Raw genomic sequence first — 24,693 nt, forward strand, 5'->3', positions numbered from 1 at the left:
ACAGAGGTTGATTTATTTATATTGAGCTGAACTTGAATGCCACTTACCTAGGAACTATCGTGTTTTCATCACCGGTTGTGTTCGGTCTGCAGGCCACCTCTATTGATTATTGCCTGGCATCGAAGTTTCCATTGCAGGAGACTGTGTTGCGACTGAAACATGGGTATTCCATCCTACTCCTCTTTCACAAGCTTTCGACAAACCGGAGATGGTGTAGACTCAACAATGGGACAGGGACCGCTTGAGGAGTATGAAAGCACAATAGTCCATTGGGTTGGTATCTGGATTCTTGACAAGGATGTTAGAAAAAGCAATTACCGAATTTCGTTTCCTGTTCCCTACGGCGATAGAATTCCAGCGATGTTTTCGAGATGTGGCTGGATGCCTTGTCTTGGTGCAGTTCAATCTGGTTCACGTATTGTCTTTGAAATCGTTGAGTTTTACGTCCCATGGTTATGCTGGTTAGGCTAAAGGAGACGGTGATGATGAGTAATGAAGGAAATGGTGGAATGAAGAAAGTGGGAGGAAACGGGAGAACCCCGAGAAAACCCACGCACGCGGTGTTTGTCCACCACAAAGTTCACTTGGCGGGGGCCGGAATCGAACCCGGGACCCCAAGCACCAGAGGTGAACGCTCTACCACTGAGCCACCGCGGCCCCACCAGCCAGGACATGAGTCTGTAGTACGCAGCATTGATTTTGACATTTCGCTCCACCTTTTGGAGACGCTATTTGCCCCTGTACGAAAAAACGGCCACAATCATGGACCCTTTTGGGAAACTCTCTGCGCACTAACGGAAGAACGTGTTCCGACCTTTGGCGTCAACAGGTCTATATGTAATAGCACAAACTTTACCACAGTCTGTGAGATAAATTTACCCTCATCAAGAGCAACAACAAACTTCCACCGATCACCCGTGAGGTGACGTTCATACAGCCTCCTATAGTTCCTTTTTTCGCTCAGCTACAGTTTCAGAGCGTGTACACTGCTCTTGCGAACGACTGTGAAGCATAAATCACTGTGAATGGCGCGGTTGATTTTCGCCAGCAATATGCGACATTTACTGGTCATCGCACGCTTGTGGGGGGATTTTCGGAGGTCGCTATACGCCGAACCCACGCAATAGTTGTGAGTTCTCTTCACCGGAGGTCGGTTTGTAGCTGCTCGCGTCGGTGTGGTGACCCCAGGACTCTGTGCTGTATATTACGATTCACAGTGGCACGACCTACATGAACATTACGCACTTTACGCATTTCGTCGATGCACGACGCCATGAACTTAACGTCGGAAAGGGCCACAATGAACCCCTACCAGAGTCTTCAGTTTCGGCGGCATCAGACTACGGTCAACCACAGTGATCTACTGTGTGACTAACGAGATACTGTGGTTTGCCTTGTATCAATCTTATGGCGATGGGTTGCGTGTGACTAACGAGATACTGTGGTTTGCCTTGTATCAATCTTATGGCGATGGGTTGCGCGTGGTACATTTGCACATTGACTGTGCCTTAATATAAATGAATTGACTTCTGTATTACTGTCTTAAACTAGAAATTTCCAATCAGTGTACCGATGGATTTTGAGGAGAAAACAGAAGAAGGTTGCAAAAACTCTAATAGAGATACTAAGAAGATTATTAACTCCTCTGTGAACCCAAGCGAACAAGTTGCTGCTAACCCAAAAAGGCTAAAAATTTCTTCCTCAACTTACCTGAATACTTCAGCTGACTTCCTTGTAAAATGGAATACAGTGATAATAGTACTGTGCCAAGATTGAGAATATATCCAACTGTTTCTGAATATGCAACAATGTATAGACCAAGCACATCGAAGAAAATCATTCGTCCTTTGCTATATGAAGCAGTGTCTTCCAAAATAGGAGATGATGCTAAATTTTTGATTAGGGCTAATATATTATCTCCTGTGTGCTGGAAAGTTCCTAACGGTATATAGTCCATATTATCATATCTTGTATGGTAAACATACCCGTTCCTTGCATGTGCAAAATCTAAACCTGTGAAACGAAAAGAAAGTATGAATTTTAGTTTTAAGTATATTACAAACAAATATAAGGTGTTTTTCTTGAGTGTGTACATTAAAAAAAAAGAAAAAAAAGAAAAAAAAAGAAAAAAGAAAGAAAGAAAGAAAAAAAAGGACTAACAAAATTAACTTTTTGGAGAGAGTGGAGGGGTTATTCACTTCGGTCTTCAATAGATGTTCTTCAGGTAATAAGAAGAAATAAAACTAACAAAAGATAGAAATTTAACGAAAACTTTTTAACATTACGCTCCTAAGTTTCGAAATAAGAATATACAGCGCTATTTTTCTAAGAAAAAAAAATAATGGTACTCATTATGAATATGTTATTCTACGTGCCTTCATTAGATAACAAGGAAGAAGTCAAAACCTAAAGAAGAGGACGAAATTAACATGTGTACAATATATTGACAATACCAATATTTAATTGTACATAAAATATTTTTGAAACTTTTGTTCTAGACTTCAAATAGATATAAACTGAAATATTAATTCGCAAATACAAAATGCTAGGGAAATCGTAATAATAATAATAATAATAATAATAATAATAATAATAATAATAATAATAATAATAATAATAATAATAATAATAATAATAATAATAATCAGAAAATGTGCCGGTACTGCATACAGTTGCGCCACAAAAATATAGGGTTATTCAAAAAGCGCGTCGGTTTTGTTACATCAAATTATGAACTTTATTTTTTCAGAACGTAATAACAAAATTCATAAACATGTTCATCACACATTCCGATTTTAGGTATGGTGAATGACGTCGGGCATATGATCTCCTCTACTGCGCTGGCATGCAGTAACTCTGTTTGTGAAATTTGCTATGACTGCCTGACTACCAACCCACTGTCACGAACCACCGCAATGTTTTCCTCAGAACGACCACTACAACGACGCCCATGACTTTTAATGTTCACTGTTTAACATGTTTCAATGAACTTTTTCATAAATCTGCGAATTATTGATTAATTCGGTGCCTCACTTCGCCCTAGAACTGCGCGAAGTTGCCTGACAGTTGCGGCATAACTTTCTCCGTTTTGATTTAAGAAGAAAAAAAGTTTTCACAATTAGCACACGTTGCGCTACAGTAAACTGTTCCATGGCTAGACACAGACTAAAGAAATACGAGAAATTCAGACTAAGGCGACAATCGGAATATTTGTGGGTAGAGCAACAATACAAAACAATGTCGGCAACCGAGAAAGAAAAATTTGCCACACGATCCAAAACCGGTGCGGTTTTCGAATAACCTTTTATTTTTTCTGCTATTACACATAACGGTTGTACGAACAAGAACGCCGGACCTAATATGCCTCAAAACGTACTTTCATTTTAGAAAATGCTCCCAGCAGAACCCTATCGTGTGTTAGCGTTATGACCTCGCTTCTGGTTGTGCTGCAACACGCTTGTTCAGTGAAGAGATCTGAAACAAAGTGAGAACGCAAATGTAAATGCCAGTATAACTCGTCGATGTCAAAGAGTGCAATATCAGCATGTGAGAGCGTTCGAACAGGACAGTATTATCAGTCTCCAGGAAATGGAAAACTTGACACCTGTTGCAAATTTGCCTCGTATTTCCTCCGAATTTATGGATCGTGAACCAGCTCTGGTATCATTTGAAACCCTGATTCATTCCAAAAACAGTGATATACAAACTGAAATCTAAAGTGGAGTACGAAAATCAACTTCCAAAATGAGTTGAAAATTTCCTTTGAAATCCGTAGCTTTAAAAGGATTGAATTGGATTATCGTTAAGCGTCCCTTGCAGCAGCGAGACTATATGAAATGTGGAATCCTAACATGAGCTCCATCAGAGCTCGAACCCGGATCTCCAGCACCAAAGATGCCTTCGCTGATCATATAGCCACAAGAGAACTCCGTAGTTCTAAAAGAGTTAGCGTAGAACAAATGAGTATAACAATCTTAACGAAAAGACAACCACAAGAACACTATTTCTCTTTGCCACATACTGAGGAACAAATTTGCTTTCATTATATTTAATTAAGTTTACAATTATTAGTTACTTTACGTATTTCACAGCTCTTGTAGAAGTAAACATAGCATTATTTCGAATTCTATTAATATGGTGCTGAATACCGTTTTATGAAAGAAAGAGAGTGGAATATGTACATAAGGAAAACTAAACTATTTACAGCTCCGCCACAATAAGATTAAATTTACTTACTAATTTCTGCAAAGAACTACAGCTCACTTAGCAGAACTACAATTATCATAATCTTTTGGACAAGAGGATACATTTCAAGAGATAAGTCAGGAATACATAAATCTAAAAATAATTAGGTAGTTTTTGTTTTAAATCCTTTCTATATTTAATCCTAACTCGTCTTTATAAACTATCTTAACTGTGTATTACCCATGGAGATAGCGCAGCTTGGTTAACTGCCTAAATTACTGAATGAACCGTGTCTTTTCTTGCTGAGCCGTATTACTATTAAAAAATAAATAAATAAATAAATAAATAAATAAAGTTCCTTTATCTAAGAAAAATTAAACAACATATATCACAACAAACATCACCATACATCTCTTTTATTTATTGTTATTCGCCTATAAAAACCCAATTCTATGAATTACCACTCAACCCTCAAGTTTACGTGGGAAAGTTTTAAAATGTTGATTTTAATAAGCATTGTGATTTTAGAGAGAGAGAGAGAGAGAGAGAGTAAGAGGCCTCTGACTGAACAAATTGCTTACTACTTTGGTGTTACGTGATAAGCACTTCAATCCTCATCGCCACTTTTTCCGGCTTTCTTGGCGAAGTTTGATACCTCTTAGTTCACGTATTTCTCCAGCTGAAACACAACGTTACATCGAAAATTGTATCCCCATCGAAATCGATTCTGGAACCAATCACATCAGAGGATCATTCGCTACCAATCTAATACACTTCCGTGAATGTTGAGATAAATAAAGAATGTCCCACTCGAAGATGGCCTCGATAATATTCATTTGCTGTTTATAAATATTTCAAGGATTTCAGTTACAGTTCTACAGAATTAGTTAGTCCATAAGAAAGTGGAGGCTGCAACAGGAAGAGACACGGTTGCGCAACACTGCTTTCATGTCGTACGAAGATATCTCGATGTTCTGTGGAAGAACGAATGTTTATTGTGAAAAGCTATTGAATTAGTGGTTTCATTAAAAAACTGGAGGTCACGATATTTGACCCGTTTCCCTGTGAGAAACGTTTCCGTTGACTTTTCCCTGTGAGACTATCTTAACGGTTGTGCATATATAAACAAACCACGCATACGGTGTAAGTCATGGGAAAACATCTGGCGCCAGATCCAGGCGGTGATACCAGAAGTGCTGGCAGTCACCTTCAGAAATTGGCAACGTTGTGTTTACGCATATTGTGTTTGGTCACTCAGGGAGGTCATTTCCTGTGACAACCTCATTTCATTTCTTATACACACACAGGTATGACTCATATTTTTTTTAAATATCCTCTTGTACGTCTTTTTAACCAACATTTTCCGAGCCTGCCTTCGAGTGAGTCACTGTATTTCTGGGACTTATTTACGTTCATGAATTTTATTTTATTAAAAACAAAGACAAAAACGTACCTGGAACATGACCGAAGTCACGGAAGATTCTGAAGTCAGTGTCTGAAGGGACTAGGCCGCTTTGGAAAATTTCCTCAGCCACAACTAGTGCATGTGGATGCGGAACCGACTCAGCATATGCCTAAAAATATCAATGTATGTTTTATTTTTACATGAGAATTATTATAAACAAGACAAAGTTTCAGGAAAGAAAATACATCAACCATTAAAAATTGGAATGGCATTATGTACAACAGGGTTCTTAAATTTTTTAGAGTTGTAACAGAGGACTTTTTTTTTCTTTCACGGAACTGCCAGAAGAACTAGATTTATGTCATGTATTGAGCTAAACTCCCTGCTGCTACAACCTAGTCAGCACAAATTCAAATTGGCTCCCAGTGCCATCATTATCACTTTTGGCCTTCTAGATCTGAGTTCTCGCCTTAATTGCGTAAATTTCTAATTACCATTGGATATTATTCCCGCCAGTTGAAACTATTTAGAATTGTTGTTAGTTATTTCCCAAAGACTAATATTTCTTGTATTCTCGTATCTACTCATAACACTTGTTACTTCCCAGAATAATATTTCTAGTATCCTCATATCTTCTAGCCCTACCCGCTACTCTAATGGCTACCGTATGCATGTTTAGTCCACGGGGTCTCGAGTTCGATCTCCGGTGGGAGAGCCATTGAACGCATTACAGTGGTTTGGATTCTATCTAAAAATTGTAGATCCACGTCTCATGTAGCCTCAGTGCTGACAAGGGCGCTAACCTCTGATTAACCAACCAATCAATTCTATCTTCTACTTGATCCATTCAAAGGCTTTCCAAAGAATTTTGCATATTCTGAACGTTCAACATGGGAGCGAAATGTTCGACTGATCTTAGGCTCTTCTATATTATCGTCCGTTTAATACTCAATAATATGCATCTATTCTGAGTTTCCCATGGTATATTTTTCTTTATTCATCCGTTCCTTTGTCTCCTTTTGTGCCAAATAAATTATACTTTCAAAGACCATCAGCCTGTTCCTGAAAGACTTACTGATTATGAATACTTCATATATATATACATTGCGACAATTAAGAAACTATTTTTTTTTTCTGCGAAGTTAGTTTTGATACGTAAGCTTTCCATAGTAGTGAATTTTAAGTGTGACTTTCGAAACACGTACAGAAATTTCCAGCTCGGCCAGTTGATGTGACGCGGCTAACTATAAATTTGTATTGTGATAGTGTTATCGTTTCAACAATGAAACAAAGAATGTATAAGGCTCTTACAAAAAATTGCAACGGATTACAAAACATTTGAGATATTGTAAAAGGTTTTATGTGGGGCAATTGTGTGCTCGTTGCTATGCTTTTAAATCACATGAAAGCTTCAGTGCTGGAAGGAAGTCTGTGGATGATGAGTAGAGACACAACTTTTTGGTGACGCGAAAACGAGAAATATATCACTTTTGTATGAAAATATTGTGTACCTAAAAAAAATTTCCCCTATTTGTTAGGCCATATACGCTCCCGATTAAATGCGAAATTCTCTCGAATTAGCGAAATTTGTAACAAGTCAATATTCCACGAAATTTACGCAAAAGCGACAATTTTTCGACACTTTTACGATTTATTCATTATCAATTATTTTTCCTTTCTGCATACTTGACCGTGAGTAAACGCTACTAGATCATCATTTGTCTACCACAATAAAATATGGGACTGCCAGATGTCTGGCGCGTCCTCCCTCAGTTTGTCTGTTTTCTTGGCTGGAACGAGTGTGGATTCCAGATTTGTCTCGTGTACTCTTGAACGGCAAAGCAACCGGTACAATGCCAAAAAACACAACATATTTCGATAGAGCACAATAATTTAAAGATCATGGTTACTGCGTTTTTGAGGCACGTCAAAAAATATTGGACTGGATTGGAAGCGACGCGATTCGTGTGTGAAGCACAATGAAAGCGAAAATCACAAGAAGAAACTGTTTTGTGTTAGCGACGAAAGAACAATTTTAACACCAGTAAACATTGAAAAATGCTTACGTGTTATTTGCATAACTAACTGTAAACACTAAAGCTATTTTTTTCTATTAATGTTCTTTGTGTTCGTTTTTTTTTTTTTTGTTTGTTTGTTTGTTTTGTTTTGTTTTTTAAACGATACTTTTATTCCTTAAGGATGCTTAGTGTTATTTTTTGAAAACTCAAATATTGTTTAATATAGTCATGTATGAGCTCATGTCATGATGACTGATGAGTGGAAATTAAGGTGAAATAAAAGATAACTAATTGTAACTGCCAAAGAAAGTAATGTTCTTATATTGAAATTATATTCACCGATTTTATCCCGCTTTACGTATATTTTTATAACGAAATTGCGAATCCTTATTTATCATAAAATCGTGTCTCTAATGATGGGTAGTATCCAAGTCAAAATAGATCAGTCCGGACATCCGAAATGATTGACAAAGTTTAGGATACCCTTTTGAATGAGTGAAATGCAAGTTTCAGGGTAATATTATACCTCATGGGGTGAATAAGGGGACTGTTCACCAAATAACGAATGATTTAAGGAAAAAGAAGCTGTGTCCTATTTCTTAACGGAAACTGGAAAGAGTGCATCATTGCACTCGTGATTTTGACCCAATAAAGCTTTTTGTATTACGACACTCTGCACATTCACCAGACCTGATCCTGGTGATTACTTTCTTTTCTGCAAATTAAAAACACATTGAAAGGTTGCTTTTTTGACGATGTTTCCATCACCTTGAAAGCAGTAACGAGGACTTTTAACTTTATTATAGTCCAGCATTTCCAGAAGTCTTTGAATAGATTACAAAAGAATATCAGTAGTTACTTACGTTAAACTATCAACAACACTCAGCAATGAGTACTAAATTGCATTTAGCTTGAAATTTTAATTTTTCAGTTCCTCATATCTTTCTTTTGTCATGATTTTCCTTATATCCCCAATCTTTGTAAAGTTTTACTTCAATCTCTGCATTTTTTAGGTAGGATACCCCGTTCAAATCTTGCTTGAAGTTCCTAAGATAAAATCCGAAAAATAGTTCAAATCCCATTTCATTGGCAGATCTCACACCTTTCATGGCTCTGTTGTTAAATGAGGACGTAAAGCATTTATATTAAACCATATTTCAGGTAAACGTACGCTACCAAATGTACACATCAAACAAAATTCAACGTTATAAAAATTGTAGGATACTAACAATGATCTTTCCAGTACTTACTTACAGTAATATTCAGTATTATTCTCTAGTCTAGCCAAACAGCGCACGTGTTCCGTGTTCCGTTCCCCGTTCGAGCACAGAGCTGTCTGTGTTGATCACGAAACAACTGAAAGGCACTTGAATTAAGATGTATGAACTGTGTTCTAAAGAGCCAGAAATAATTATTTCGAAGCCTGACCACGCATCAACCAGTTGAACATTCGCTATCTGACCCATCACAGTCATTCGTGACCCACATCGATAAAGGGTTTCAGTATTAGTTCTTAACATCAGTGAAAGCAAAATTGTGGCTCGCGAGCCGAAAATTAAATAATAATAATAATAACATACGTTTTTCAAGTCCATCTATAGCAGGAAGAATACAATACCTTAACTGGTTATTTTATAAACTATAAATAATCTTCTGCTTTCTTTAGATTGTTCAAGTTGTTGCCCTGTGAAATTACAAAAATGCAGAATTATCTGAAAACACAATGCGGACTGAAATTACTCAATACAGATTAACAGACAAACTTCATTAGATGCACAGGTAAGTTACTTACAATTGATTGATATATATTTTATAGCATTCATCAGCAAATTGTTCTTTCATAACTATGTAAACTTCATCACACTCCTTTCGATGTTCCCTGAAGTCAGACAATGTGCATAAACTTCTCCGATATTTCGAAAAACTACTCGGTTTTTTCTTTTTCGATAGTGAAGGCTACTATTTTTTTCTACATGTTGGTATCTATTACATGCAGAAAACTCGGTTTCTTACTCTATGTCAACGTACTCAAAAAGTTATATATATATATATATACAGTTACTTCAGAAGATAATTTGATGTAATTGGGTCTATAAAATCCACTTCAAGTTTTTTTTATTCGTATTAAATTACTAGCATATTAACTATCAAATTTGTTTTCTTTTTTAGGCGCGCCTAAATAACCATTTTTGAGGTTTAGAACACTATTATATATATATATATATATATATATATATATATATATATATATATATATATATATATATATATATATATCATTGTTTCTATGTCTTAGTTGAGCGATGTCCAAACGGTAGTCCACGAATAAAAGTTAAAAAAAAAAAAGTATTACTTCATTTTTTTTTTAACTCCATACGTTAACAGAAATGTAGCTGATCGTCATATAAAATATGAATCGAGACTTGACTTTTAACTTCGAAAATACATTCTTTAACCTTCTGGTTACCACGTCAATTTTATAAGATACGTCATTTGTACTGGGCAGATTGTTAGAAAAATGCATTTTTTTTTTTTTTTCAGTTACTTTCAAATATTCGTAGCTTAGGTTCTAATTGGCAAGCAAGATACGCAGAGCTGAACAAGAATCGGAAAATGAATGACTTACAAACACTAAGGAAACGTCGGCTTAGGGATGGTGATTTTGTTCTGCCCCACAGTGCGCGATAAATAGACTATCACTGCTCTACATTATATCATTTATGATAATTTCTGTACTTCCACTTTCTTTTCAGTCCTGATATCAAATACACGTAATGCTCTCAGTCTATCACATTATGTACACTACCCTATTATTTATAATTTGAGAATTATTTAGTGTCTTTGTACCATTTCATTATTTCTTAGAAGTTATCTAACAAAAGAGACACTGACCAAAGCTTAAAACTTTACTTTATTTTAAATTATAATTTGTAATAAGAAAGAATTTAAACTCTGTTATAACAACATTTATATATATGTCTGGTCTGTATTTTCATTAATTTCGATCGTGTCTGAAGAAGGATATGCTAGATATCCGAAACAGTTACAAATTATAATTTAAAATAAAGTGAAGTTTTAAGCTTTGGTCAGTGTCTCTTTTGTTAAAACAATTAATCCAAAGCCATGAATAGTCTTACTATCGAAGTTATCTAAGTTAAAACTGCAATAATACATACGCTAACTAGCCACGGATGATATGGTCCTGCCTGAAAGAGAATTTCTCGACCTCCAGCTCCACAGGCTTCGAGATTAATAAAGGCTTTCACCTCATTCGCCCACTTATGTTTTGTTATAAAGCCATGAGATGCCTACAAAGAAAATAATAATAATAATGAAAAAGAAATGAATCGTAATATTTTGCACTAGTATAAGTTAAAGAAAATCGTAAATTCCTTACTTCAGTGCTCCTACAGGTTCTGATATTATTTAAAAAAAAAAAAATTAAAAAAGTCTTCACTTTTCATAAGAATCCCATGACCACATAAAATTCTTGTGGAATCGCCCTACTCGTCCTCTACTGCCGACCTTTCCTCTTCAGCATGTTTTATTTGTACTGACTTTGCTTTTGTTTTCATATATATTATCACTATTTATTTATTTATTTATTTTTTTTTTTTTTTTTTTTTTTTAAATAACTCTGACGAACGCATGTCATTTGCTGCCATGCTTGACAACCAGACCGATCCCCTACTGAGTATCTATGGAAATCGATTGGATGATGTCTGGTCCGGTCTGCAATCCCTGGCGACAAATCTTGATCAACTACGCTATCAGGTGGAAGAAATGTGTCACGTCACTCCCCAGTGATCGGTTGCGGTTTATTTAAGCATGTTGTGGTAGGCGAATTAATTCCAATATCTATAGTACAACCGTCTTCTGTTACAATAATCAAGATTAAATAAAACAAACTCACACTCTTTTTTTAAACTCTTATTTCTTTATTCCACAAAAGAATCTATTTATCTGTTAAGGTCAAACCACATTACAAAGTCCCATATAACACTAAATCACTTCCAAATAAATACAGATTTCCTCACTATCAATCAGTTAAAATTTCTTCTATTAATCTCTTCGAATTCTTCACATGCTTTCATTTTCCATGAAAAACTGGTTTACACAGCACAATTTCTGCAAACTGTACAGCACGTGCAACCTGCATAAACTGCTAACTGTAACTGTACACTTATTATTATTTTTTTTTTTAACAATCTCAGCCCTTTTACGTATAATTCACTGTCCAACATCCTTCCCCTTTTACATGAATCTTGACAAATTACAAAATTGAAAATGTAAGCAATAGTTGATTTTCTATGTTAATTCTAACCATTCCAGTTTACGTCGATAGTCTCTCTTTTTAATCAGTGTAGGCAGCTCCCTATGTCTTACAAGCTTCAACGAAGAAATGTCTATCCTTCGTCGCTGGCTATCGTTTCCGAAATCAGAAAAGATTTCTTTCTCTTGCCTTTTGACCAGCAAGATGACAAATATAGCTTAATACTTTCCTTTTCTCTCGGCACAATGTCTCAGCACGACATCCTTGCTGTATCTCTTTCGTCTTTTCTAAATTACCTTATTTGCTCTTCGGCTACCGTATTTCTTCGCCTTTAGTTCTTTCTCCCTTCGTAGTATCTAGCTTGTTCACAGCATATAGTCTTATCCTGGATTTAACCATCTGCTTTCTGATTTTGGTTTCCCCACAGTGTCTTTGCGTTACATGTGATAACGTACTAACCCTATTGCCATCTTCTCTCTTGGGGTTAATTAAAAGGATACTAAAGTTGTACATTTGCATTGGCTGCATAGTTTCTCTGATTCTTGTTTCTTTTGATCATCTTCCTGTGGTTTGAACTGAAATATGGCTAACCATGTGACACAAGCGTGCGCTAAAAAGTTAATACTCCAGTAGCGGCAACACTGTTTCCTTAGCACAGGATAACAATTTGACAGTGCAGGATATTTTGTGAAGCACGATTTACATTTGAAGAAGTTAAAATGCGATTTCGTTGACTGTTGAATGTTGTCCGTACTATTGTTCAATTGGCAATCTTAACAACATGGTTAGCAAGTTTGTTTGCAATCCATTTCTTCTATTGTGATTTGCTCGAATGTGGCACCTTGGAAAATTTATGTCGAAGTATTTACTGCCTTAATTATATTATTTATCAGATTGGGATTCAGTCAGATGTGATGAGGTAGGCGAATATAAATCCAATATCTGTAATATGTTAGAATAAACAAGATCAACCATCAAAAACCCGTTTACACAGATTAATTCCTGCCAATTGTTAACTGTACGTATTTTTTAAATAATCCCACCCCACCTACATATAATTCACTATCCAACACCCAGGATGACACGAACGACCATCTTCATGCAAGAGTGCAGGCTTTGACTGAAGCTGAAGAAGAGCACATATTGTATTGATATCATCATTTGACCTAGTATATTCTATCCATAGATATAGGACATTGTGCGCATGATCACCTAGAATATACTGTACAATTATAGTGTGTATAAAATTAACATTTACGTGTGATCGTGAGGTTTTGTTGTTCATTCTTCATTTTCCACTAGTGTGCATAGTAGAAGCACTATTATGTTATGCATCACAGGAGACACTCATTAAAAATTCATTGACAACATTTCGTAGATTCTCCGGTGTCAAGTACGAGTTATTGTTAGGTATGTACTATATGTCCCAGTATCTTTTGCACATCTATTACCTTCAACTGTCAGCTGTCAAATGACGTTAGGCGTGAGCTGTGTGACACTATCGCCATCTCATTCGCAAAATGTTCAATATCTTTTAGACTACCTAATAATTTGGTATACCAGTTTAAGTTATACATACAAATACTACAGAAAATATACATACATAAAATCTGCAGGTACAATTAATATAACTTATTTCCAATCACAAAGAATAATTTCAGATTACTAAATGCAAATTACTATTACTCGTGAGTACAAACTAACTCACCTGCAGAGGATTTTCTTCAGCTCCATTGAAAAGAAATATAACATTATGATCCAACGGACTGTTTTGCTGAGTCAATACGTAGAGAATCTCCAGCATAACAGCACAATGTAATCCATCATCACTCGCTCCTAGAGAGAGAGAGAAAGAAAGAAAAGAAAACAATGTTACTTATTTGAAACATATGTTTCAAAGCTAAAAGAAAGCAATCTTTACTTTGCAAGATTTTTTCACATTTTTGAAGAAAATATGTGGATTTAATTTTAATGTGATATTTTAGCCTCTAAAAGTTACTCTCAACCAAGTAGCAGAACTGTTAAGTGTCCAATTGGGTACCATATTGGAGGCCAGTTACGTGATAGCACAACCAGATTGAAAGTGAGAAATATAAAAATAAAGGGATGATTATTTCGGTAAGGGTATAGAGTGGACTGGAATTGTTTCATTATTTCTTTTTCTTGATAGAAATCTAGAAGAATAGGAATCAATACAGAAACCTTATTATTCTTCATTCCTTTTCCACTCTTTCTCTTACCGATTAATCATTTCTACAAATTTTAAGTTTAATTTATCTCTACTTGACGGTAATAGTTAAAAATAAGACAATAAATAACCCAAAATAAAAGTTACATAAGCAGAAAGTTAATGTAGAACAATAATTAACCCTTTAGAAATGGGCGTGGCATACGCAAAATTTGAACAGAGAGTAAGGTGTGGCTTATAAATCTTATTTGCGTTTAATTTGTCAAATAAGTCATTCCACGTATTGCAATATAATAAAATTTCAATTCGATACTTTTTCATCTCTGACGAAAGAATTAAAACAGTAGTCCCTAAAGGAGTAATGAATAATAATGGTAATAAAAGTAGATGTATGGAAAAAAAAATATAATTTAACGATTTACACAATTTAACCTAAAGGAGACGATTGATTAGTGAAAGTATATTATTTTAGAATAACTGATGAATGATAATATGGGAGGAAACTGGAGAATTCCAAGAAAATCCACGGGGACAATGTTGTCCACCACAAATTCATTTGTCCTGGGATCGAACCAAGGACCTCTAAAATAAGAGATGAGCACTCTACCACTGACCCACCGGAAAACGGGCTGATTTTAGCAAGGTTGGCTAAATTACCGACAATTAAGATTAGAAATAGATTGCGTAAAGGATGGTAATATAAGTACTTGTGCGGGACGTGGAAGAGTCTTATGGAAAGTTTGTATTTACGTCCTGTGTCAGCGCCAAGACTGTATAGGACGAGACCTCCAGTTTAAAGTGGGATATAATTTACTGTAGTGCATTCGATGCTCTCCTACCGGGAATCAAACATTGAATCTTGTACACTGCTGGCACGCACTCTAGACATTGGACTAGAGAGAAGAGCATAGCCTGGTGAAAGTATTTAAGTATAGTCGAAGGCATTGTTGTGATGGGATTGTTGACACTTGATCGTTGGCGGAATATTGATAATATGGATCAAGAAGAGTTAATTTCTCTGAAATAGAAGGATGGGCAGTGAATGCATTTAAGAATGAAAACCAGATTGGGAGAAGCGAAGCTACTGGAATGGGGGAACTGTGTGTTGTTTTTGTAGTCGGATGTTGAACAATCAAACTGATATCGAATGCACAGCTAGTTTTATATCTGAATTTACGTGATTTTTTTGGGAGATGTTTCAAGGGGTCAGTTCTCGTAGTAAGGTTCTGAAGTTTCCGAAAGCCTTAAATAAAAAATTCTGTGATGGTCCAGGAAAGCGTTTTCGGTTTCTGATGAAATAGTGTGGGTTAAGCGAAAGTCATGAGCTTCGTTGGGAAATATTGGGTGGGGTGGTAGTCAAGAAGAAGATTTGAAATAGAAAATTCCACAATGGAAGATTTATTTCCTCACCTGTAATAAGAATGGAGTCTAGTGCTGATGAGAGAATTCTAAAATAGTTGCCATGTAGTAGAACAAATACGCGTGCTCTGAATGGCCAGTGCGTAGGATAGGGAATGAGAGTTCTTGAAATGGAGATATCGCATATTGTTGAAGGTTTGATGTGCACTTCCTTATCGAGATTTCCGGTTTCAAAACACATCCATATCAGGGTTGGAGAAAAATCAGGTGAATTTAACTGGGCTCTTGCTGTTTAAGAACTGTAAGGCACGTTCCAGTGGTGGATGATCGTGGATCCATATTAGGAAAAATGTCATCTGAGAATCGAAGCCAAATGAAAGTTGAATTCGAGAGTTTCGTGATTGACCGCTGACTTAGAAATACTGGCTGAGCTTTTAAGCTTTGAGCGTGTATTTAGAAATTCTTCAAAGCCACTGATACCACAATGGGTGGACTACCAAGTGTACAATGTAGCTGTTAAATCAGGTAATTGTCTATACAGTTCAACATTCAACAGCAGAGGTAGCCACAAATAGCGTCAGACTGGCAAGCCATAGCAGTCGGCAAATTTCCTGCAGTTTAACAATCGATAGCACAGGTGGTGATATCTATTACTGTTTTATTATTATGATTAGGGCGACGCACAAGGTGAGAGGTTTATCCTTAATTACTAGGACTGGGATACTGTTTGGTGACGGGACAAAATCACAAGATATAAAATTGTAACACTCCATAAGACTGTTTTGAAATTACTTACCTGGACTCCTTGGCACACTATCAAAATGACAATTCACCAATAAGCTAGAGTTAGTATTCTTGTCAGAACTTAATCGAACGATTACATTCTGTACATTAGTATAATAGCTCGTCATTCCGAAGGGTTTAAATCCCAGGTAATAGGATCCGGTTGCCTTTTGAATATCAAATGACAGTCTATGAACTTTTTTCGCTCTCTGAATAATGAATTGTATTTCTCGCGTCAAGAAATCCACAGCTAATACTTCATTCTCATAGCTGCCTGTCGTTCGAGGTCCAATGCTTGTAAGGTGAGTTAAGTAATTCTTAGCCCTCTCTGCTATGAACCTTCCAGGATTTGAGGCTTCATCTTCAATAAGCAAAGGGGTAGGCAATCTACGATCTAGCCAAACCGTGGAAAAGAAGAGGAGTATCACCAAAGCAAGAGGTGCAAACGCTGCATATGTAGGAATTCCTAATGGTGAACGAAAATGCAACGGTGAAGGCGATCGTCTTTCTCCAAGGAGTTCGAAACTCTCTGGTTCTCTCGATCGGTGACGAAGATTTTGATTTTCCTGAAAAAAATAAATATCTACAATAAATAAAATGTTTCAAATTACATTTTTCTCACATCATAACAGTATATATATGCAATAATGAAAAAAAAAATCTAATTTCTGATTCGAACTCTTCTCCAGATTGTCACGGAGCGGGAAGGCACGAAGGTGCAATGGTACAACACTCATCTCGAAGCAAGGAGTCCTTGGGTCGATCCAAGGTTATATGGGTTTATGGTGGTCAACATTGTATTCGCGGGTATTTTCGGAGTTCTTTAGTCTCCTCCCACATTCTCATATCACCAATTATTTCATAATTATTCAATTTCATTAATTATTCGTCTCCTTTAGCCCAAATGACATTTTCGTGAGACGTAAAACTACGTATTTCATTTATTACTCCAGGTTGCAGGACAACCATTGTAACTTTTTAAAAATAAATATATCAATTTGTATAATAATACATCGATAAATATAATAAAATGAATAACGCAACAGTTCGAAATGACCGACCAAAAAGACAAAACGTTCAACCACGTGTTAAGTATTAAGCACACCAGTGTCCGAAAACTATGATTTTTGGCTTCCTAAAATTTAGTTCGTTAACTCCGAATTTAAGTGGCTGTCGAAATGACTTATGATATGAGATCACCATCAAAAGTTCTGAGCCATGAAATGAACCCACAGCTATTTGCGCTAACAACTTCATTACACAGGAAGACACGAACACTACTCTATTCCGTACGTAAGTATGAAGAGTCCTCTCGATATCGCATGTGGGGAAGATTGGTTTATTTGAAATCAATTCTTCCGTCTAGATGCAGAATCCGGTGACTAGCTGAGAGCAAAACAGTTGACAACCGGGTCTTCGAGGCGTCTGAAGGAGAAAATAAAATGGGAAATGAGCGTAGGCGTGTGGAATGTAAGAAGTTTTAAATAGAGAGACATTCACATATTACAATAATAAAAGAAGAACAAAATCGGCTAGCAATTTTGTCTGTCTTGAACGTTATTGATATGAAAGAGAAAAACTGAAACTAAAAGAGTGTGTTTGATTGACTGGTTGTACAACGGCGACATCAGGAACGAGATATGTGTCCGTCACGAAATCAGAATATTTCGTAATTAAGTTAACATACAGTTTCATGGGTCATGTTTATTTTGTTAATATTAAATATTATTAAAATGCAAAATCAAATAGCAAATTTTATTCTCATATCGACATATATCCCTTTTATATACATACATCAGAATAAAAGGTACGGTACGAGTCACTTTTTCGCTTCAGTTTCTTAAATTAAATTACGTTATGGCACTTACTACAGATATTACTTAACATTTTTGTGACGTACAAATATAAATAAAGATTTTTGGAAAACTTTGTCCGAAGAAAACTCACTCCAAAAGTGCTTGTGAATTTTTCATAAGAAATGACTCACGACATTAATAAAGTATTTGTTTATAACAACAAAATAGCATGACTTACATTTGAGAAAACTGTTTAAAAAAATAACCCCCAACCAAGAGTAAACTACCCCTTGCAGGTATCTTCAAGGAAGTAATTTAGCAACATTATAGGATTATTAAGGAAATATGAACAAAATTGCCTGAGTCATTGTCGAGAAAATTGTCTGGAAAGAAACCCACCCCCAAGAGTGTTATTTATTCCTTGTGGATACTTTCGTAATAAGTAATTCATCTTACATTATACAGTTACCGGTATCATTGATTTTTTTTTTTTAACCAAATAAGAATAAAATCATCTGAGTCGTTTTTGAGAACAATCATTCAGCAAAAATAAAATCAAGAATAGAATTGAACGAAGAAAATGTGATACTGACGAAGAAATTCAAGCACTTGGGATGAAAACTACAGGAAAAATCAGATAAAATAGAATGTTGACGACGAAGAAAAAGATGAAAAGAAGTCACATGTTGATAGGATGAAGATCTTGCAGTTTAAAAAAAGAAATCTTTCAGTTTAACCACGATTATGTCCTTTAGACTAAGGGAGACAGGCGATTATGACAAGTGAATGATGATGGAAGAAATCGCTGGGATCAGCATGTGGGAGGACATACTGTTGTTCACCACAAACTTACTTGACCGGAGATCGAGCAAGGAACCTCACGTACCAGAGGTAAGCGCAATACACTGAGCCATCGTGCCCCTCTCCCTTTTTTTTTTTTTAAGAAAATCGAAAAGAACTCATTCAGAAAAATAAAATGAAACATGAACAAAAATAACTTGAATTATTTTTGAGAAAATCATCCGAAAAGAACTCCCCGTCAAGAATAAACTACTCCTCGTAGATCTTTTAAAAAGGCTTATACTACAGTACAAGATTGTTAATGAAATACTGACGTATTAAATATAAGCAAAATCGTTAGAGCCGTTTTCGAAAAAATCACATTTTTTCATTTTCACCCTTCAGTGAACTATCCTTGTTTTTGAGAACAGAAAGAAAATTCGACCCTCCCCCCCTTTCTAGAGAATCTTAAGGAGTTTAAGTTTAAACTTGGTGCGGATATTTTGAACGGTATGGCAGGAAAGGTCATGAGACGTGTAAATCCCTTAAAATCTCGAATTCGATTTTTTCACTATTACCATGCTTTCTTCTCTACTCTTCACTATTACCATCATCGCTCGGCAGTGACAAAATGTATCTACGTAACTTACCATGTGAAACCAATGAAGTCAGACACAATATTATCTACTCTCACGTTGTTAGTTCAAGGCTTCTGTGAGCAAACGATTAAGATCCAGCTTTTGTTGCGTGGAGCTCGGTTAAGATTCTTAGGACCCCATTAAACAATAGCCTATTGATGTTCTAAGCGGCACTGTATGTGGAGTAGGGATGGCCAGAACCAGTTCCTGGTGGAACCGGTTTTCGGGTCTGAATGGATCCGGTTCTTCGGATCCAGGTCTGGAACCGGTTCCCAATATCTGGTTCTGGAACCGGGTTTTCGGATCCAGGTCTGGAAACCGGATCTCTAAGAACCGGTTCCGCTGGAACCTAAACTTTGTGACCATCGCTACGCTAAACTCGAGCTGCTGGCAGGCTGTGAACAGTGTGCTAGATGAAATGGTAGAAGCGACAGGCAGGCGACCAAGCGGCGACCGCTTGTCTCATTTGGCTAAATAAACTGGGTAACTGGCAAACTCATTGGCTAAACAGGCAAACTGGCCAACTCATTTGGCTAAACACCCACTAATGGACCAATTTTTTTTTTTCTGAGGGCACAAGCGCATGGTCCTCTATGCAGTGTTTTGAAGGTGAACTTTGTGCCTCCTTTACGGGTCTTTGGGGGTTTTCGGATCCAGGTCTGGAACCGGTTCCTAAGATTCCAGAACCGGTTCTGAAAACCGGGTCTCCGAGAACCCGGAACTTTGTGGCCATTCCTAATGTGGAGGCGAAGGGAATATTTGACGGAGAGGCATACTTACTACCATTTAGTCACAGAAAAGGCACTGTGGAAATGGCGCATATATTTCTACACGATTCTCCACTCGATTGGAAAAGTTTACACGCCTCTGAGTTGATATTTAGTATCTCCCCCAATCTTGCACATATAAGATGCACGTATAGTGTTACTTACTACACAAAATATAGCTGAGCGAGCGGAAGGGGTTAGAAGTCCCGCAGGGCCCGTTTTTTCTTACCTTTATCACAATTTAGACAAAAACAAAGTACTTGGTTCTGGAGACATACTAAATGCCATCCCGCCTCTCTACCTCGCCTCGGTGGGGGACTTGCTCTAGTGATCCCAAGAGCTATGCCGGAGATAGCTGTGCTATCAGAGGGCTTTCCTGTTGGACAGGTCTTTAGGGGTAGGAGCCAGACGAAGAGAGAGATATTATGGTTGTGGGTAGCAGCTCTACCACTATCACACTGAGGCTGAAGACAACGGCAAGGCTCACATGTGGACAAAAACAGGCAGGGATAGGATGTTTTCTATGGCTGTTTCACTGCGAGGTAGAAGAACTTGGTACAACACCTCCTTTCTCAGTCCTTAAATACAACATGTAAAGTCAAAAAGAAAATGTAATTTTAGGGAATATGACACTACTGTTTCACAGAGGGTCGTCCTCGGCAGTGGAGGGAAACAAAGCAGGGGTTCCTCGGTCGTCATCAAACAAAACCCCTGCAGGATAGGAACCTGAAATGTGCGATCGGTGTTACTGTGATAAACTGGAAAAACTGAAGAAAGAAATGGAACGCATGAAGATAGATATCTTGGGAATCAGCGAAGTTAGGTGCCTGATGTAGGAGACATGTGGAGCGGGGACTTCAGAATGATTTACTTAGGAGAGGTAAACGGTACAGCCGGAGTCGGTTTCGTCTTGAATAAGAAGATAGGACAGAAAGTTATACGCAGATGGAGATACAATGAAAGGATAGTAATGTTGAAGATAGCATCAGAACCGAGAAATATGACGATAATCCAAGTAAATATGCCTACATCAAGCTACACAGATGAGGAAGTAGAAGAAACCTATGAGCAATAGAAGAAGTACTGATGAAAGTTGAAGACCAGAACAATTTAATCATCATAGGTGACTGGAACGAAGTAGTCGGGGAAGGCAAATAAGAGAATGTAACTGGGAATTTCGGCCTAGGAGAAAGGAATGCGAGAGGCGCACGACTAGGTGAGTTCTGCAAAAGTCATAATCTGACTGTAACAAATACTCTCATACAACCACTAAGAAGATGATACACATGGACAAGACCAGTAGACAAAGAAATATACCAAATAGACTATATACTGGTCCGACAAGCATTTAGAAATCAAGTGAAGAACAGTAAGAGTTACCCAGGTGCAGACGTTGACACAGACCATAATTTAGTTTTGATGAAGGGCGAACTCCGACTAAAGAAGAAAAGAGTAGTAGACCAAGCAAAAGATGGAACACAATCAAGCTAAGAAGAGATGAAAACACGAAAAAGGAATTTGCAACTGCAACAGACAGAGACGTCTAAGGTGGCTTTACCAGATGATGACATCAACTCAAAATGGGAAGCCATGAAAGCAGGGACAATAAAAGCAGCCGACAAGCACATAGGAAGAGAAACGAGAACCCAATATAACCGTGGATAACAGCAGAAATATTGGAAAGACAGTTCAAAATAACAAAGAAAAGGAATACAGAAGGTGCAGAAATCACACATCAACAGAGAAGTAAAGGCCAGGGAAAACGGGATAAACAACTTGTGCAAGGAAATTGAGGAAAATATAGTCAAAGACAATACAGAAACGGCATATAAAAAGGTTAGAAAACAGTTCAGTGAGAAAAAGAAACGCACATACATTATCACAGACAAGGACGGAACAGCGCTAATAGAAGAGGAGCAGATAACAAGATGGAAGGAACACATTGAAGAACTCTACAAAGAATACAGAACTCGAAGACAGAGTGAATGAAGAAGAGATAAAGGAAGAAGACGTCGATGAAAATGAATTAGGACCTTCAATTTTACAGTGCGAATTTGACCATGCTTTGGAGAAAATTCAACATGGTAAAGCCCCAGGGACAGACCAAATACAAACGGAAATGATTAAGAATCTCGGAATAGCAACAAAGAAACTATTCAATCTTATTAATGAAATGTATATCTCGGCAAAAATACCAAAATACTACGAGAAAAGCATATTGGTCCCTATCCCGAAGAGAAAAGGAGCACGGAAATACGAAGAACACAGAACGTTAAGTTTGCTTTCCTATGCATCAAAAAAACTGTGAAAAATTATCGCACGATGAATAGAAGGGACAATCGAAGAACGGCTATCGGAGGACTAGTTTGAATTCAGGAAGAAAAGAGGAACAAGGGAAGCAATACTGAGTCTACGGTTGACCATGGAACAGCACATATCAGAATAAACAAGTCAATTGTGATAGCATTTGTGGATATAGAAAAAGCTTTTGACAACGTGGATTGGAATATTATGTTCAGAGCGTTGAAGAATCTGAAAGTGGATTACAGAGACAGAAGAATAATATACCAATTTTACAGGAACCAGACAGCTGTTATAGGAAGAGATCAGAAGGAAGCAAGAATAAGTAGAGGAGTAGTGGACTTTCACCTCTTCTGTTCAACGTCTATATAGAAGAGGCTATGAAAGAATTCTTGGATAAAAACGAGAAAGGCGTAAAAGTAAATGGCCAGGTTTTTAGCACAATAAGGTTTGCTGATGACATAGCACTAATAGCGGAGAACGAAAAGGACTTGCAGGAAGCACTTTCAAACTTGAACGCGCAACTGAAAAAAAAAAAAAAAAAAAAAAAAAAAAACGTACAGAATGGAGATAAATAAGAAGAAAACCAAAGTGATAAAGTCAACAAGAACAGGACAGAATGGAGCCAACGTATGGCTAGATGGAGAAAAAATAGAAGACGTTAAAACGTCCCCCTATTTAGGAAGTCTAATATCCTTGGACGAAAGAAGTGAAAAAGACAGTGCAGGCTAGGCAAAACAAGCATTCTATTGGAAAAGAGGACTGCTAACATCAAGAAATGTGTCGTTGGACGTTCGAAAACGATTTATTAAGACCCTGGTACGGAGTGTGGCGCTTTACGGATCAGAGACGTGGACATTGAGAAAAGCTGAAATATCAAAATTGAAAGCATTTGAAATGTGGTGTTAGCGCAGAATGGTACACATATCATGGACCGAAAAGAAAAGGAATGAAGACGTACTAAAGGAAGGTAATGGAGGATGACAGATCATGAAGATAATAGGAAAAAGAAGAAACAGCATGCTTGGCCACCTTATTCGGCACTCCGATTGGATCACCGTGCTGGTAAGAGAGAAAGGTGGGAGAACCAGGAAGAGGAAGACCAAGGATGGAATATTTAGATGCAGTTACGAAGAAGTATAAAAGAGCTCTCCAAAGGGAGAGGAAAGTTTTAAAATTTCCACATTGCCCACCAACCTATGGTTGAGGCGAACAAGAACCTAACCTAACTTTGTATATTTTGTTACTTTTTTGTGGAAAAGTTTACACGCCTCTGTTTTGAAGGTCTAACCTAATTAACCTAATATAACCTCACTTAGTGCATTTCTTACCTAATTTTTGGTACTTTTTTTTTTCAATTTTTCGTGTAGTCCGGCGATACAGCATTAAAGGTTTTATTTGTAACATCTGAGATTTTAAGCGGGCGATTTTTAAAATCGTTTTATATAAACGCTTTAATTACGGTCATTACACATTTGCATAATGAATGACTTGCAGAATTGTCATGATCATCAAACATGCTTGCACTTAAGTTCGCACAATTGCCTGCGCGTTAATTTTATTATACAAAGTTTATAAAACTGATAACTATGAACTGATGATTATATTTGGCTGATAGTAAGTAAAAATTTTAAATTTACATTATGAAGTGAATTGTCTCATTCGATGCTACAAATGTACAAATTCCCCTCCATCAAATCCCAAGCATTTACAAATAAACAAAATGAGAATATATCCCTTGCACTTACTAATGACATCCGTCATTTTTAAAAATACCTACCATGGTTAACTTTTCCGAAGGATTTTATACCTTTGCTATCCCCTCTTTGGCCAACAAAGTTATAGTATTATTGTCACCTGCTGTTGCTTTTTATCACACGTAGTCCATCTGTTTTAGTAATTAGGATGGTAATTACTTCTCAATGCAGGGGAGATTGGACTATACATGATTGCCATCTAAATAAAATTTCATTGGAAATACAAAAATTTAATAGGGGTACATGGCGGTATGCGTTAGCGCAACGCAAAATTTGTGTTAGCGTAGGATACTCGTCAAAGCGTTTTTACACGCGCAGACAAAATAGTAATTCGAACAATTATTATCAGTGTTCGAAGTGGAAAAAAAGCAGAGGCGGTATGTTTTATTATGATTTTGACTCAACATACCGGCTATTTAAATATTGTCTTGATCACTGAAAAA

The 24,693-nt window shown here is 36.8% G+C and overlaps 1 protein-coding gene across 1 annotated transcript in view; it reads right to left on the reverse strand.

The window, feature by feature from the left end:
- The window catches only part of LOC145673111 (endoplasmic reticulum metallopeptidase 1-like), a 60,184-nt gene extending 35,728 nt beyond the window's left edge, over positions 1 to 24,456 (reverse strand). Inside the window, exons 1-6 of the mRNA XM_081742481.1 lie at positions 24,274 to 24,456; positions 16,225 to 16,777; positions 13,590 to 13,717; positions 10,785 to 10,916; positions 5,639 to 5,759; positions 1,711 to 2,013 (exon numbers count right to left, since the gene is read on the reverse strand). Coding sequence (XP_081598607.1) covers positions 1,711 to 2,013; positions 5,639 to 5,759; positions 10,785 to 10,916; positions 13,590 to 13,717; positions 16,225 to 16,777; positions 24,274 to 24,276 — 1,240 coding nt within the window. The 5' untranslated portion in view covers positions 24,277 to 24,456. The remainder of the gene's footprint in view (positions 1 to 1,710; positions 2,014 to 5,638; positions 5,760 to 10,784; positions 10,917 to 13,589; positions 13,718 to 16,224; positions 16,778 to 24,273) is intronic.
- Positions 24,457 to 24,693: the final 237 nt, after the last annotated feature.

This window comes from Thermobia domestica, chromosome 16 (genome assembly GCF_964235325.1).
Source record: "Thermobia domestica chromosome 16, izTheDome1.hap1.1, whole genome shotgun sequence".
NCBI lineage: Eukaryota > Metazoa > Arthropoda > Insecta > Zygentoma > Lepismatidae > Thermobia > Thermobia domestica.